The 18,291-nt window shown below is 38.1% G+C and overlaps 1 protein-coding gene across 1 annotated transcript in view; it reads left to right on the forward strand.

Annotated features, from left to right (window-relative positions):
• EIF2AK3 (eukaryotic translation initiation factor 2 alpha kinase 3) overlaps positions 1 to 18,291 on the forward strand; it is a 63,602-nt gene that overhangs the window by 3,757 nt on the left and 41,554 nt on the right. The window contains exon 2 of the mRNA XM_047745473.1: positions 8,241 to 8,370. Coding sequence (XP_047601429.1) covers positions 8,241 to 8,370 — 130 coding nt within the window. The remainder of the gene's footprint in view (positions 1 to 8,240; positions 8,371 to 18,291) is intronic.

Raw genomic sequence — 18,291 nt, forward strand, 5'->3', positions numbered from 1 at the left:
TTGTTTTTTCTGATAGCGGCCTTGTCAGTGCTTCTGTTAAACGTTACATTTAGTTGAAATTTAAATGGGATGCTCCCTAAGGAAAGCTGGGAAGAAAGTTGCAGTCTCCCCTCACTGCTAGATTTTATGCACATTGGCATAGTTACGAATTCCCTGTTTCCTGACTCCAACGCAGACTGGCAAATTGCTAAGTGTTACTTGGGGTTTTGGGGATGGGATGGGCATCTTGGTAGTGACTGCCTCTGATGACCTCAGGAGTTGTAAAGAACTAATTTTATCTTAACTGTCACACTAATGTGTAACCTATTTCTACCTCCCTCCACCCCCCCTTCTAATTCCCCTCTAACAACAGTATTACTAAATTTAATGTTAATCTGTGGTGTTTCTTTAATTTGTCATCTGTGAACTGAATTCTTTGTATTTAATGAGATAACATGAAAATGTTTTGCAAATGTTAAGATGATTTCATTTATTTCTCTCTCCTGTCTATCCTTTCACAAACTGATTGGCTGTGAGTCGTGGTACGGAATCTGGACATCCTCAGATTTTCAGATTCATAATTAGGCTTTTTTTTTTTTAAGCTAATATACCCATTGAATAATAGAGTCTCTGCATACAGTGTTGAAAGAGAACTCAGTCATCTGGTCCCAGTACTGCTCACTTTTCTGACCCCGACTTTTAAAGTTAACTAGAAATCACATTTAAAGAAGAATCAAGGGGCGCCTGGGTGACTCAGTGGGTTAAGCCTCTGCCTTTGGCTCAGGTCATGATCAGGGTCCTGGGATCAAGCCCCACATCAGTATCATTGGGCTCTCTGCTCAGCAGGGAGCTTGCTTCCCCCTCCAACCCCTGCTCCGCCTGCCTCTCTGCCTACTTGTGATCTCTGTCAAATAAATAAGTAAAATCTTTCAAAAAATTAATTTTAAAAAAAGAAGAACTTATGCATAACTTTCAAGGCAATTTGTAAGCCAAAATAAACATTGAGGCAAGTAATGAATTATCCTTCCTGTCTACAGTTGTCTTTTTAGCTTTATTGACACCTGGGCTCTAGATACGATATGTGAGAGGACTGAGGAGACTCCCTTCTTTATTTGAACTCTGAAGCCTTTACACACCTAGGCATTTTGCAGAAAGGGACTTGGTCTTCATCAGCTGCTGTGAGCTCCAGCACACCTCTTTACTTCTTACATACTGCCTGAGAACTCCCATCTGATTTTTTCCTCTTTTTGTGAGAGAGAAGCTACTGAATATTTTTGCAACAAAATATTTTAAAATACAGAGAGGAGAACTTGTAAGTTACAGAACTAAATGTGTGTGGGGGTTAACTTTGTTTTTTATTTTTTCACACTGTTCTGTTTGTAAATGACCATTTTTTTTTTAAAGATTTTATTTATTTATTTATTTGACAGAGATCACAAACAGGCAGAGAGGCAGGCAGAGAGAGAGGAGGAAGCAGGCTCCCTGCTGAGCAGAGAGCCCGATGCGGGGCTCGATCCCAGGACCCTGAGATCATGACCTGAGCCGAAGGCAGCGGCTTAACCCACTGAGCCACCCAGGCGCCCCGTAAATGACCATTTTGATTAAAAATCTTTCCTAGAACAAAGTTGAAAATGTGTGTCCAAAATTGTTTTAATCTGATAGAGAAAGAATATATGTCGTTCAGGTTGTCTATAACATTGAAAACTTAAATGGTATTTCTTTAAGGTATAGCTGATATGTCAAAGTTACACAGTCTATTTGGTAGTATTTGACATGTTTGTTTTGATTTGGGGCAGGGCTAGTCTTGTGATATGTTTAAATAAAGGAAGTTTGATTTGAAGATTTACTTAGTAGGTGAGGACTGAGAAGTACAGTCCAATTAGTACTAGTTTGTTTTTGAACAAGAACATATGCTTTCTTGACTAACAGCATGTGTTTTGATGGAGGATTCTTGGCTACATCTATCAAAAAGCAGGTTTAACCAAATCACATTTTTAATTTTCTAGAGCTTTTTTCCCTCTCCTCCTCTCTCCAAAGAAAGAAAATGTGCAATTTAAAAATAAGCAGTTATTAATGTAGAAACTATTCACTCACTGTAATGTTCTCCTGTCACCTGCTTCTCTTTCACATGGGAAATTTTTACAAGTAGTAAGCCTCCTTTAGAATTATTGTATCAAAGAATTCAGCATCTACTTCTCAGACTCTGATAAACTTAATTGTAAATAGGCAGGTATTCTGGGTGACTTAAGTCAGAGCAAACAGTTTTTTTAAAATAGGATCTTCATTGGCATAAGGTCATTTCTGCTCGGTTGAGGGTAAATCAGAGCAGTAGCAGGATAAATGGCTTCTTGATGAGAATGAATAAAAGCTGCACATTATAATATAGTAGTCGCTACTTAATAAAAACTTACTGTTAACAGAATGATAGAGGTTTAAAAACCTAAATTCATGCTTCTGTCTAAAACCTCTTATTTGGTGCATGACTTGAGGCAAATCACATCTTTTCACATCTTTCTCAGCTTCTGTTTTGTTTTTGTTTTATGTGTATCATAGTGTCTGCCCTACTAAGATGTTTCGTTTTCATTCAACAAACATTTATTGCACTTCATTTAGGGACTAGGCACTGTTTGGTGCCCTAAGTAGATAAATGGGCCGCTGAGCTAGCCCTTGAGCCCTAAGTCTGACAGGGAAATCATTGTGTTAAAGAATTAACTACACGAGAATGGATAGTGAGTGACACAGGAGTAGTTTGAGAGTAAAGACAATGGAAGTATCAAGTGAGTGAGTCCTTGAATGTCAAGTGTCAAGGCCAGTCTAGGCAGCAGAGCCCAGAGCAGTGATTTCCAAGCCAGGGCTCCTGGTATCTGTGGATCTGCAAAGGTACAAATGGGGATCTATGAGATTGTCAGTATTTTTAAATAACTGAACTGAATTGGATAACCAGTGAGGAGAAGGCTAATTAAACAGTCAAGTTTCTTGGCTTTGAGCTAGAATTGTATTAAACTTAATATAGTAATCTTAGCTATGTCCTCTCAGAAATTTTCAGTATTTTGATTGGTACTTAAATATTTCCTCTAGAAATGGGGGAGTTCATTAGAAATAATGTTTATTGGTCAAAATGAAATTGTTTAAGATGTGAGATAAAGGATAAATTAAAAAGGAACTTTGTTGAAAATTTAAGAAACGTGTGTGTGGCGGGGGGCAGTGGGATAGGAGATTTTGCCTGATTATGAAAGGCTCTATGTGGTATACCAAGCAGTGTGGCCTTTATTCTGTGAGCACAGGAAGCTTCAGAAGTTTATCAGATTTCTATTATAGAAACAAAACTGTTGGAACTACAGAGGGGACAGAGACCTGAGGCAGGAAGAGATGCCAGAAAGGCTTTTGAAGGTGTTCTGATGAGAAGCGAGAATCAGTTCTAGGGCAAAGGCAGTGGTAATGAAGAAGAAGGACAAGATTCAAAAGCTTCAGAAATAGAATCAATAGTAGCTAACTGTTGGTTAAATGTAGAGCATGAGGGAGAAGGTAGACTTGTTGTCTGATGTAAATGTTAAGTGACAGTACATGGAGAACTATGTAGGAGAGGAGATTTATCTGAACACATTGTGGGGTAACAAGCATGCCCTGCTGAAAATGCAGAACTAGGGTGGGGAGAGAGTCGGTGGACAATAAACACCATATAGTTTTGGGAGCTGTCATGTTACAGGTGAAGTCAAAGCTGTGGGCAATGGCCTAAAGCCAGAATTCCATGGCCTGCTTCCTGGAGTTTGAGAGTGCTAGGAATGATGGGATGAAGGGAAGTGGCCTTGTAGAAGCCGGAGTAAGGAGAAGGTCTAGAATAAGGAGCCCAGCACTTTTTCAGCTGCTGCTGCAGACAGATTTGATGAGGAGAATGGATCTGGCAGGAGGAGTTTGTTGAAAACCTTGAGAATAGCTTCGAAGAATTGGGTCATGCGTAAGAGAACAGTGCTTGCTGTTGAATTACCCAAACAAATGCCTTTGTAAACTAGAGCAAGGTGTGAGGGAGAGATAGAAGTTTCTAAAGAGTTTATTGGCAGAGTTGGCCAATAGGCCTTCTTCATCCAGGTAATAGATTATTTTTTTACTCTAAGGAAACAGCCCTTTGAGGTAAGTCAGTATCGGCCAAGCTGGTCTTATTGTAAGACAGCTTGGGTACTTGTCAAGCTCTGGCTTCCAAGCCCCGTCTAGGGATGGGACCCAGGAATGTTTACTGGCTTTTAACAAGCACCCCAGATAATTTTTATGATCGGGCCAGTTTGAGTTATGCTGAGCCAGGGAAGTAGTCAGATCTTACCTCTGAGAAAGCAGGTGGAATGAAGCTGTGAGCAGAACAAGTGCATAGTCATGGGGATGTGAGCACTGGTCTGATTTCAGAGCTCCGGTTCTCTCCACAGGAAATGCTGCCTCTGCAGTCCCATCAATTCTTGAATATGTTAAGGGCTTTTATCTTGTTCATAGAAACCTGAAAACCGAGCAAATGGATTGTGGGGATATAAAATGGCCTTATATTCTCCCTATTTGGGGAGAGGGGTTCATTTTTCTTCTCTGATTGATGTTTGTTTTGAACACTCACTGCTATCCTCTGTTTATCCCTGCATTCAGCATTGTCTGTCTACTTGATGCTTTTCTCAGTCGGTAATATGTCCGTGAGCATCTCTATCTTAGAATGTGATTAGACGTAATAGTCTAAATCGTAGCATCTTTTACACCCTGTCATGCTGCTCAATTTCAGCCACAGCAGAAGGGGTACTTCCTTCCAGAGACATGCTTGGGAAGGAGCCCACAGTGAATATTATGGCTAGCTTGGAGCAGACGAGAAAGTGAAGGGGTTTTTGTTTGTTTGTTTGTTTGTTTTAATGCCTGACGGAGTTGTAGGGGATTTACTCTTATTCCCATTAAGAGGGTTAAAAGAATTAAGGGTACCCCATTCACATCTAAGAACCAGATTACATTAAGTATAGAAAGCAGTTAAGAGAATAATATACTTAATTGTTCCTGCCCCCATGTTTGTATTTCTTTTGTTACTCAAATTTACACTTATTCTCTAGATATAGTACAAAATCTAAAACTAGCTTGTTTAAAAAAACAGAACTCTTGACTCAAATGCAGTAAGTTGTCAGTGAAAGAATCGTTAGATGTTAAACTCCAAGTGGCTTATTAAAGTGTAGTTTTTATATACACAGACACATATGCGTATTTTATTGTTGGATTTTTCTTTCTTCTGAAGATGAGACCTAGAATTTTACCATTCTCTGCTCAGAAAAATTAAAGGGTTTTGTTGTTGTTGTTGTTGTTGTTGTTATAAGTAGAATGGCTAGGGTGATAAACAATGTTCATTCTGAATTTAAAACAAAAAATAGTATCTAAAGTGTTGCAGTGATCTAAATTTTTCATGGGTTAACACTGCTTATACTAAGTTTTATTTCAATTAGAGTGGTTTTCATTCAGCCATTTATTTGTGGTTAATGGTTACTGAACAGAATAATTAGACATTTCTGCAGTGGTACTAGGAAAGAGTTAACTTGGCTCTGAACCTTGGATCACTAACTTAATTAGATTCCGTTGCATTTATTTGTAAATTGGCACATCTAAGGTATGAATTTTTTATGCCCTTCATTATAAAATAATTTTCTTCCTCATAGTATCCGTCTTCCCCCCTAGTTCCTGCTATCTCTCTTTAGAAAGCAGGGTAATGTGTGAGAAGGGTAGTTGAGTTGTTCCTTTTATTTTGGTTAGTTATCTAAAATTACTAGAGTTTGTAATGTGTCAAAAATCTTTATTTTCACAAATTAGACTTAGAGTTACCATTTGAAAAATTCAGAATGAGAATTAGTATATAGTTTGGGAAGTAAATTAACAATTTTATTTATTCACTTGATAAATTTATTCATTTAATAAACAATTAAGTTCTTTGAAAGGTTTCAAATGAGTTTATTGAACTGTTTTGTCTTGGTCAAGTTATAGCTTCACTTTGAATTTGTATACATTGTATTTCAAGTGAAATAGAAAAGATGAAAGTTGTATTTTTAATCCTAAAGTGGAACATAAATGTATTTGGAATTTGTATGGCCTTTGAAGCAGACAAGTATACCTAACAAATTCCTAGAACAACTATATAACACATTATTTCATTCAACAGATATTTTGGGTGGGCTTGTTATATATCTAGGATATATATCTAGGAGGATATGTTCCAGGCAGAAAGAACAGTAGCTGCAAAGGCCTTGAGGGAAAATCATGGGTGTTTGAGGAATTAGAGAAGTCATTCTGGAGAAGCCATTCTACCATATAAGTCTGGTAGGCAGTTAGGTATGTAAGTCCAGAGTTCAGGGAGAGATACAAATTTGAGAGTTGCCAGCATATAGATGGTATTTTAAGCTATGAGACTGGATGAGGCCATCAAAAAAAGTACATGTGGGTAGAGAATACTTTGAGAGATAGAAGCAGTGAGGAAGAACCAGAAAATAGAACTGACAAAGAGTAGCCTACAACTAAGAAACAAAAATCAGGATAGTACAGTGTCCTGGAAGCCACACAAAGAGTATGTCGCATGAAAGGCAGGAGATGTTGCTGGTCAGGTGCTGCTAGAACAGGTTAAGTAAACTGAGACCTGACCATGGGATTTTTCAGGATGAAGGTCATCTCAATGACCCCAACAAGAACCTTTCAAGTGAAGTGGCAGAAGCAAAATCTTGATTAGAAATAGTTCAAGACAGAAGAAGGGGAGAGGATTTGGAGACAGAAAGTCTATGAACTCTTTTAAGGAGTTTTGTTCCAGAGGCGAAATGGAGTGTGGTTTGGAAGCTTAGAGGTGGGAGAATGGCTCATTTTGTTTAACTGGTTTGGTTTTTAGGTTGGGGAAAATAATAGCAGGTGTGAACACTGAGAGGAATGCTCTGGTAGAGGGGAAATAATTGATATAAGAGCATGAGGAGAGATGTGAAGACTGGCAAATAGGGATCTGCTGTCTGGGCAGAAGTGTGGGTAGTGCATGGGACCATGAACAATTCACCCGCAGTAATTGGAGGAAAGGTAGAATTCATGGGTCCAGGTAGTATAAAGAAAGACTTGATGGTGGAATTTCTTTTGATTATTGCTGAGATGAATGAGCTTGGAAGAGCTAGTGTTGGAAATTCAAGAGAAAGGAGAAATAACATAGTTTAACCTAGGCCATTGGTTGAGTAGATAGACCAAGGTAGTACGCTGTGATGGTGGGGCAGCATTAATAGCCCTTCTCACATTGGTGGCCATGATTAAAGTGAGTCCAGTCAGCATGATTATGTTTTACTTTGGCCACATTCAACTGCACGGAAGCAAGAGTGAGAAAATGCAGATCATTGAATTTAACCAGGGTTGGAGTTCTGCTAAGTGTGATGAGTGAGGGGGCCAGGAAGTGGTCAAAATGAAGGACTGTGGGATTTAAACTCAGTAAAAAAAGAAGTGAGGGCCTAATGGTGGTGAAGCTTAGGGTAAAAGTGTCAGATTGATGGCTTGTATGCTCTGGTGGGTCAGAGATTAGTGGGAAGCAGAGGAAATGAGCTGGAAAGGCATTGGTGGCAGGGGCTGGAATGCTTGAAATTTCAGTGGGGCAGGGGAGTTGTGGCATTTGGTAATGCCAAGGGCTAGGACCTTGCCATGGCAGTGGATGAGGCAGGGTTAACAGATAATGAAAACTCAAAGGATGTGTTAATAGTTACAGTTAAAACCAGGAGCTGAAATCCTCAAGGAGGGAGGCTAGTGACCCAAGGATCAGTAGACAGTTACTGGAGTAGTGGCTGGAGCAATCAGATCCTGAGGATCTGTAGAGAGGAGAGAAAGAAGGTGGTCTGAAAAGTGATCTCTTTGCTTTGGAAGTGACGTTCTCAGGAAGATCCAGGTTTCTACTCAAGCAAAAGGCAAGTGAACGGTTTCCGGTTTCAGGGATTGGGGAAAGGAAGAAGAGGACAGCACTGGGAATATTGAATTCCATGTGGGGATTACAGTGTGAGAACAAGTGGTGACGCAGGAGTCTGGGGCTTTTCATAAGTGACATAAACAGATAAAGGCCGTATTGCAGTGGTCTTGGTGGGCTTTAGACCAACAGTGATAGCAAGACTGTAAGTATTGTGAGGAGGTGGCGCCTCTCCCCCAGCAGCCAGAGGTCTGGGGATGGCCTGGTTTTCTTTCTCCAGTGTATACTGTAAGTGCTTGATACCATAAATACCTTTTAAACTTTGTCTTATTAATTTTTAAATTTATAGATCATTAGTGATTATCAGCACTTTAGATGGGCGAATTGCTGCCTTGGATCCTGAGAATCATGGTAAAAAACAGTGGGATTTGGACGTGGGATCCGGTTCCTTGGTTTCATCCAGCCTCAGCAAACCAGAGGTAAGAATTTCCTATTAAACGTTGGTTCAAAAAAGCTATAATGAGCAATTGCTCATACTCGTAGTATGTATTTGCTGGTACAGCTGGGGCTCAGGGCCCGATGGCCTAGGTGTGAGGCCAGTCTGCCTTTTATGAACTGTATCACCTTCTGGCAACTACTTAACTTTTCTGTTCCTCAGTTCCCCTTCTTTAAAATGAGCGGCTGATATCATCTACTTCTTAGGATGGTTTTGAATATTAAATGAGTTAATCATATACACTAGTGACTGAGAATACTACCTGTTATATCAATCAGTTTAGCTCATTATCTGAGTTGTAATATGATCATCATTTCTTCCCCCTTATTATCGTAAGGTGCCTAGGAATAACAAAACAAATATAAGTAACTTTAGTAACTGCATCTTAATAGTTAGAAATGCATACTGCAAAATCCCATAAATTATTCCCTGCGTTTTGCCTTAAGCATACATCCTAATTTTAAGCATGAAATTTTCTAAGAATGTTATATTAGACAAATTTGATTATTTGCAAAAACAAAAGGAGAGCTGGTGCTTCTAAAAACTCCACTGACACATGACTTCAAGACTTGGACAGCAACTTAGCTCCTCAGAGCTTTAGTGTCCTCATCAATAAGTAAGGACACTGCCTACTTTGTTGAGGTTCAGGATGGGTTAAATGAGAGTTTATTTTTCTCACCTTTTATCTTGACTCTGATAGATGAAGTTTCTATCCTCTTCTAGAGCCTTATTCTCTAGTTTAAGTCATTAAACTAAGTAAGTCCCTCTTTTGAGTTGTAATTGCTAACATGGAAGCTGTCACCTCTATTTTCCAGAATACCCTCAGCCTTCTATCTAACCAGTCTGTTCCTCTGGGACACTCTCTCTGGGTGTTCTTTTTTTTTTTTTTTTTTTTTTTTTCTTTCATCATCAGTTGTTCCCTTTCAGAAAGTTTTCTAGGGGCCCCTGGGTGGCTTAGTCAGAGAAGCATCCAACTCTTTATCTCAGCTCAGGTCTTGATCGCAGGGTCATGAGTTCAAGCCCTGCATTGGGCTCCATGCTGGGTATGGAGCCTACTTAAAAACAAAACTAAACTAAAAGCTTTCCGGTTGGTATCAACTTTGAAAAAGACAAAACCTAACATGAGGGACTTAAGAATCACCTGATTAGTGGTGATGGAATTTTCTGATGGGAATACTGCTACCAGTACCCCATCTGCTCTTCTGTAAACTCAGCCTGGATGCTTTCCTAGAGCACCCAGGCAGGTTCTTAGGGAAACAGCACTGCCCACCTCTGTGTATGCTAAGCCCTGACAAGGCTTTCAAAGTACTTACTATTTATCAAACCATACAGTTTGCTGAAAATATCTGTGAAGAATACTGAACTTCTGTTGTATTGTGAATTATTAATATAAATTAATATAAATAGCAATTTTATTGTAAATTACATTAATAAATTTGAATCAGGTATAATATTCAGATGAATTGCCATTTAAGCTAAACATTCATTGATTTGTGTTCTGCTGGGATTATGCTTGGGTATGCATGTTTTACTTTATTTTTTAAACTAGATAAAAAAGATGATCAACAAAATCAGAAGATTATAAGCTGTTTACATATGAGGTAATATTATGGTGTGTCTTAGTGGTACAAAGCATGTGTGTGTTTGCAAAGTAAAATAGACACATGAACAAAAGATAAATTGCATGGTTTGACAAAGTAGATGCAAATAGTTGTAATATCTTGAGTGCTATTGAGTGTGTTTAAAATATGTTAGCCATTTTTTTAAGTACAGTTCAACTTTCTCATTGTTCCTAGTCCATACCATTTTCTGTGGTTTATTAGGGCTCTCTTGTTTTAAGTGCCCTCCTTTCCACCCACTGCAAACCCCAGATCCATTGGCTAGAACACTTGTGAAATGTTGAATCTCAAGTATATTCGTGAAGTTTCAATGTGTCACTCTTACACAATAAATGAAAAGCTCACTGGCCACCTTCCATGCAGGAGAAGAATCCTGAGGCCTCTTTGCATTATCTGGATTTTCATTTTCTATTTTATGGGAAAAAAATAGAAAATCTAAAGATACTGACCCTCTGGGGTAACATGACAGGTTTACTAGACTTTACTGCTGCCCCAGGTTCTTGAGACCATTTCTTGAAACAACACTGTTTTCGGAGTTATAAGATACACCTTATGTACTTTATACACAGTATAATCCTCGTAAAGATCCTCCTGAGGTTGATGTGTTGGTATCATTTTGTAGAAGAGGAAACAGAAGCTCAGAGACATTATCTGTTTGAAATTGTAGACCGGCTGGATGATAAAGCTGCAGTTGAACCCAGGCTTGCCTGACTGCTCCATTCTGCCTGCTCTGGGGCCATCTCCCCATTGTGGGTACACCTCCGCATTACAAACTCAGACTGCTCATCTAGTAGAGCAGGGCTCAGACTGTTATGTCCCAGGACCCTTTCCATTCTTAAAAATTGTGGAGAGTTCCAAAGAGCTTTTTCTATAGGTTATGTCTATCTAGACTTAAATCATGTTGGAGATTAAAAAAGAAATTTTAAAGACTTGTTATTAAATCATTTTAAAAAATGAACCCATTGATGATAGCATAAAAACATATTTTTATGAAGAATTTTTTCTCGTTTAAAAATATTTTAGTGAGAAGAGTGGTGGCATTGTTTTATACTTTTATAAAGCTCTTTAGTTTCTAGTTTAATAGAAGACGGTTTTCATACCTGCTTCTGCATTCAGTGCGTTGCGTTGTTGTTTTGGTTGAACTATATGAAGAAGAAAATCCAGGCACATGCATATATGTAGTTAGAAAAGGAAGATGTATTTTAGAAGCCTTTTCAGAATGATTGGATCATTCTTTTTGATACTATACCAAAACAAGTGGAAATTTCTTAAAGGTTAGTTGCACTGTTGGATCTGAAACCATATCAATGAACATTCTGTACTCTGTTACATCAACATCCATATGTCTGTCTTGCCTTTTACTCATGCATGATGTTCTAACATCATTTGATAAATGTTGATTCAACAAGTTATACAGATCTTCCAGATGTTGACCTATTTCTTGGTAGAATATTTTAAAAATCAAATTTGCTATTATTACCACTGATCTAAGTCAGAGAAGTCTATAAATCTTGGGAAAGTGTTGAGCTCACGCTGGTAGGGAGAGGTTTTCCCAAATTCTAATTTTCACTTGAAACCTTGAATTTTATCACAAATATAATCTGTTGTTTTCCTTCAAGTGAGAGGGTGACTTTGTGTAATTTTGAAAAAATACCTGACAGATACCCAAGTCTCATAAACATCTTTTTCCCCTCAGTTTTTTTAAGTAGAAACAGAGCTCTGTGAACAGACAGTTCACAACTTGACCACACAAGATGTGTTTCATTCGGTATGTGGCAGGGTGCTGGTGCGTACTTCCTCTGTGGCCATACCAGAAGAGTAAAAAGATGTGTGCTCAGGTCCCGAAAGAATGAAATTCATACTTTCTATTGCTTCATCAGAACATTCTTAAGGGAAACTTTTCTCTTTCCCTTTTTCTTTTTTTTTTTTCTTCTTGCTGTGAGTATATACCAGTGAAAAGTACAGTCACTGCTAGTTTGGTGCTTGATTCTCTTGATTTTTGTGCTAAGGTACCAGCAGTTTTAGTCACCATTGCTTTTTCTTTTTCTTTTCTTTTCATTTTTTTAAAGTAGGGCATGGAGCCCAGCCCTGGGGCTTTAACTCATGACCCTGAGATCAAGACCTGAGCTGAGATCAGGAGTCAGACGCTTAACCGCCTGAGCCACCCAGGCGCCCCTAGTCACCATTGCTTTTATATCCTCAGTGCAAATATCACTGCAGTAAGAAAGCAAATAACACCTTAGTAGCAAAGCTTCTTGACTCTCTGCACCTCTAAAAGCATATGAAGACCCCAGTTTGAGAATTGCTGATCTAGTATGGGATAGAAATATTATAAGAATATTTGTGTAAGATGAACAGGAATGTATTGTGAGCTTGAGTCATCTGTTCCTCAGCAAGGTGTGTGTTGCTCAGCATCTACAACTTGTGTTCAGAAGTTGGACAAAATACTACAAAAAGGACGTGTGGGTGGCTCAGTCGGTTATGTGTCTGCCTTCAGCTCAGGTCACGATCCCAAGTCCTGGGATGGAGCACCAAGTTGGGTTCCCTGCTCAGCAGAGAGTTTGTTTCTCCCTCTCCCTCTGCCCCTCCTCCCTGCTCATTCTCTCACTCTCTCTCTCACTCTCTCAAATAAATAAATAAAATCTTAAAATACCACAGAAAGAAGATCAAAAATTGCTATTTGAAATGCCCTAAATATGATGCATATATTACCTTTTTAAATGCATCTGATCTGGTATTTTATGAAGGTCCCTACTTTTTGTGAGAAATAGTTAATTTTCTCTGTCTGAAGCCCAGTGTTTGGTACAGAGATAAAGGCAAAACCACCCAGATGACAGTAGGTAGATCCATGGCTCCGCGTGGGGACCTCTGTATTAGAATATTGCTCTTTCCATGCTTTCATCAGGAGTGCTATGAAGATGAAACAGATAAAACCTAGAAGGTCAGGGAAGATATATTCCCTGTGTAACAATTAGTAAAGCCACTTATTAATCTAATGAAAAGGATTAGATAGACTGTGTAATAATTTTTTAAACTTTTATTTATTGAGTAATCTCCACCCCCCCCATGGGGTTTGAATCACAACCCCAAGATCAAGAGTTGCGTGCTCTTTCAACTGATCCAGCCAGGTACCCCAACTGTATAAAAATTTTTAAGTTACTGGGGCACTTGGGTGGCTCAGTTAATTGGGCATCTGCCTTTGGCTCAGATCATGATCCCAGGGTCCTGGGGGTCCAGTCCTGGTTTAGGCTCCCTGCTCAGTGGGGAACCTGCTTCTCCCTCTCCCTCTCCCCTGCCCCTGCTCATACTTTCTCTCGCTATCTTTCTTTTTCTCTCAAATAAATAAATAAATTCTTTTTAAAAAATTTAAGTTATTAATGATAGAGCAATTGCTGATGAATCACATGTACTTTTGCTGAAATAATAAAATAAAGCCACCAGGAACTTCTAACACTGTGTAGGATTGTGGAGGAGGAGCTGGGATTCAGGGTCTTGAGTTCTAGAATGATAGGGTTCTTCCATTAACTGACTAGATGGCCCAGCTAAATCCTTCAGTTCAATAGAGCTTTAATTTCCTTCTCTGTAAAATTATGGGATTGTACTAAATTTTAAAGATTGTTGCAACTTCAGGGATCAAGTACCATCAGATACATGATACATGTAAGTAAATTATCTAGAGGGAGTTTTCAACTCCCCCTCCTTTTTTTTAAACTACATTTAAGGATTCTTTTAAAAAATGAAGCACTCAATTCATTAGAAATTACCATTAGGTGCATATGTTATTGCCTCCTGGCCTGTTCTGATACGATCTTTAACCTTCTCTGATCCAAAAGGCATATATAATAGTGTATTATGTTGCTTTAGTGGTGTTTTGATTATGTCAATGAAAAAATAAATTCCTAGAGGATAAGAGAGATTGATGGTTTCATTAAACAAGCATTTTACATTATATTTAGAACAGTTTGATGTTGGAAGGTTGAGGTGTCTTGGGACACAGATCTGATTTGCCACTCTTTCCTTTTGATTAGGTATTTACAAACTTCCTCAAAAGAATAATGATAATAGCGGCGCCTGGGTGGCTCAGTGGGTTAAAGCCTCTGCCTTCGACTCAGGTCATGATCCCAGGGTCTCGGGATCGAGCCCCACATCGGGCTCTCTGCTCAGTAGGGAGCCTGCTTTCTCCTCTCTCTCTCTCTGCCTGCCTCTCTGCCTACTTGTGATCTCTGTCTGTCAAATAAATAAATAAAACCTTAAAAAAAAAAAACCTTAAAAAAAAAAAGAATAATGATAATAAACCAAGCTAAAACGCTGTGTGTGTGTGTGTGTGTGTGTGTGTGTGTGTAAGTTTACTCCATTAGCTGTAACAGATGTGCCCTAGGTTTTAAGCCTAATACTTACATAATAGTAGCTAAGTATTTTGTTTTTAATTTTTGAAAAGACCACCTGAGGTGAAATCTGATTTGCTTTCCTCTGGTAATTTATATGCAGATTAAGCCTAGAAAAAGCATTGAGGAGGTTTGGCTGTGGTTCTTAATTGGTTCTTATTTTAAGATTTTATTTATTTATTTGAGAGAGAGAGAGAGATTTTATTTATTTATTTGAGGGAAAGAGAGAGAGCGAGTATGTGTGTGTGTTTGTATCAGCAGGGGGAGGGGCAGAGGGAGAAGCAGACTCCCCATTGAGCAGGAAGCCTGGTGTGGGGCTTGAACCCAGGACCCCAGAATCGAAACCTGAGACAAAAGCAGACACTTAACCAACTGAGCCACCCAGGCGCCTCTCCTTGGTTGTCTTAAAATTTTGTTTTGTAACATATTGGCATAGTTTTTCTTTGGGGTCTGTGGGTGACATTTGGATCACACTTCAAATCTAAGTAGATATAATATTCTTGAACTATCCACTTTTTGTGTTTGGAGCACATTCATAAACACACTGAGACCTTCCTTATCTTTATTTAGAATGCATGTTATAATTATATACATGTAAATAGTTTGTCCTTAGATAATACCTATACCTTTAGAGATACCATATCTGTTTTTTGTTTCAGTTTTCTGTTAAAATGCCTTTTTCTTCCCCCTCTTAAAAAGAACAAACAACTCTATTATAAGTCTATAGTTAGAGTTTGGGGTTTTGTTTTATTTTCGGCATGTTTCTCCCCTAGGGACACCGCCTTTCTGTTTCAGACAGGTGCAGAAACAGACAACTATGATGCTAGAGCTTTCCAACCTCTTCCTCACCCCTCATCAGACTGCATTCATTGAGAAGGGGCTTCATAGGTGGGGGTGAGGAGAGCCTTTGAAAAGGGTATACTCTTAATGGTTAACTTGATTTGCTCACAAAGAATTCATTAGTAGATGGTTAGGGTAGTGCTTTTATTAAGAGAAGATCCGTAATCTCTTTTAAAGATTCTCTAATTTACACTGAAAGGTGTCTGGTCATTTTGTATTTTTTCATTTGTACATAAACCAGCACATTTTGGGCTTGGATCTATCCTTGAAGATTGCGATATATTTGGAAAAGTCACTCTCAATTTAGTCATGTAGCAATGCAATATGTAAATAATTGCTTAGATTAATTGCTTTTCTTTTAATTATAGAAATGAAACAGTGCTTTGATTTAATTTTGTTTTTTAATCCCTTAGCATGGGTGAAAGCATTGCTGTGAACTAAACCAGTTTACTCTAGCTTGCATATTGCTAAATGAGAAATTGATTTGACCTTATTTTTTAGGAAATTGACTTCGCATGCATATTATCTACTTCACGAATGTATAATGATCTAAATGAAGGGAGAGGAAGTTACTAAAATCGGTGTTTTTCATTGTGAATGTGAAAAGTATGCCTAAAACTTTTACCTCAATACTCCTTGAGGTATTTTGTTCTATAGATTGATTGTAGTTTGAGAAAAGAAAGAATGAAATAGGGGCGCCTGGGTGGCTCAGGGGTGCCTGGGTGGCTCAGTCGTTAATCATCTGCCGTGGGCTCAGGTCATGATCCCAGGGTTCTGGGATCAAGCCACACATCGGGCTCCCTACTCTGCGGGAAGCCTGCTTCTGTCTCTCCCACTCCCCCTGCTTGTGTTCCCTCTCAGTCTCTCTCTCTCTCTCTCAATCTCTCTCTAATAAATAAATAAATAAAATCTTTGATTTAAAAAAAAAAAAGGAATGAATGAAATAGTCATTATCTCCTTGGCATCTCACTGCTCTGGGTATTAATTCACAATCTTTGGTGACAAGAAATAACCAAAAGGCTTCAGGATTTGTTTTTTCTTCAGCATTTCCTTTTTAAGAAAAAAAAAAAAAGTTTACATTTCCTCTTAAGCACATCACGTGGGATGCCTTCTCTAATACCCAGATCTACTGAAAGACCTCATAATCCCTCACATTCAATCATCTAGTAGTAGATAACCGTGCCCCCTTCCTTAGTTTATGAGGTATGATTCCCAGGAACACTTTACTTTCAGCAGAAAAGCTTTCTTTATTCTCCCTATCATGATAATTTCAAGGTTTTCTGGGAAATAAAAAAAGTATTTCCTTAGCACAGTGCTAGAACATTTTTTTTCCTCTTAAAGTCACAAGAAGTCAATTCTGGCATCTAGTCATCTAGTCACTTACTGGTTTTTGTTTATTAAAAGTTAACCATTTTATATGGAATACACAGCGTATCATTTTTAAGGAAACAAAATATACAAAAATATGCCTGTTAACTTTAATATTGTTCATCTTTGTGATAAATAAAATAGTTTACATCCTTTAGAACTTCTACGTGATAAAGGAGCATTTTAGGATTGATAGAGATTTCTGGTAAATCAAGACTGGTACAGTTTGGTGTATTTAATTCTTACATTGAATTCATCTTTATTTACCTCTGAGGCTTTGTGTTTAAAGGGGTGTTGTAAATCCAGGGTTGGGAAAGAAATAATTGATATGGCAGAGTTAAGCTTTCTGCTTTCTCCTTAAATTTACTTTTGGAGAAGCCATTTAAATGCTAAAAGCTTTTTTGCAATTTTTGAAATTTGGTGTTCATGAACCATAGTTACTTTCTGAAGTTACCTTGTAGAGAATAAAGGAAGGTTCATGATGAATTCATAACTACTCAAATGAAGAGTTTATATTTTTGTTTTAAACATTTTTTTCTTTAATAAGTATACATATATACGCATATACACATGAATTATGTTAGAGATTCAGAGTAGCATTACGTATACATAACAACTTTTGTTTGATTATTATTTTATAGTGCATAAAGTGATACCAAAGCCATTCTTATTTAATCTTTACATAACCTTGTAAAATATTCTTTTTAAATGTTATTTTAGAGAGAGCGTGCATGTGAAGAGGGGTTGCGGATCCTAAGCAAGCTCCACACCCTGTGTGGAGCCCAACTCAGGGCTTAATCTCAAGACTCAGATCATGACCTGAGTTGAAATCAAGAGTCAGACACTTAATCTACTGAGCCACCCAGGTGCCCAATAAAATAAATATTCTTATTAGATCCTGTTTTTCAGATGACAAAATTAGGGCTCAAAATGGGTCAGAGATCTGTCTGATATGATAAAGCCAAGACTCAAACCTAGATCTTTGGACAAGTCCTTGTCCTCTTTCTGATGCTTCATGCTTTTTTTTTTTTTTTGCATAGTCTTAAAAAATCTCCCATCATCCAAATATTTATTCTTTCGAAGGGAAAAAAGGAATTGTACAGTGGGGAAACCCAGCAGATACCAGACATCTCCTTAACCACGTGATCAAGGTTAACATCAACGAAAAGAAAACTTATCATCCTTAGGAGCCTCCTGATACAATGCATTGAGAAGGGTACAACATCACTCCTGTAGTTTTCTTGCCAAAAATGCATAACTTCAATCTAATCATGAAAAACCATTGGGCAAAATCACATTTAGAGACATTCTATAAAACACCTAACTGGTGCTCTGCAAAAGCCTTAAAGTCTGCAAAGCCTTAAGGCTTTGAACAACAGCAGGACTAAGGAACTGTCACAGATTGTCGGAAACAGAAAAATATGAAAATACAATATGTAACCCTAGACTGGATCCTGGACCAGAAAAAGGACATTAGTGAAAATACTTGTGAAATTTAAATACAGTCTATAATTTATTAATGGCATTCTTCCACTTTCTAAATTTCAAGATGGTAACATTAGGGGAAGCTAGATGAAAGGTTTATAGAAACTCTCTGTACTAATTTGCAACTTTTCTCTCAATCTAAAATTATTTCAAATTATAATTAAAAAGAAATCCATACATTGGGGGGAAATTCCCAGGAGTTCCTTT

The sequence above is a fragment of the Lutra lutra genome, chromosome 9, assembly GCF_902655055.1.
Source record: "Lutra lutra chromosome 9, mLutLut1.2, whole genome shotgun sequence".
NCBI lineage: Eukaryota > Metazoa > Chordata > Mammalia > Carnivora > Mustelidae > Lutra > Lutra lutra.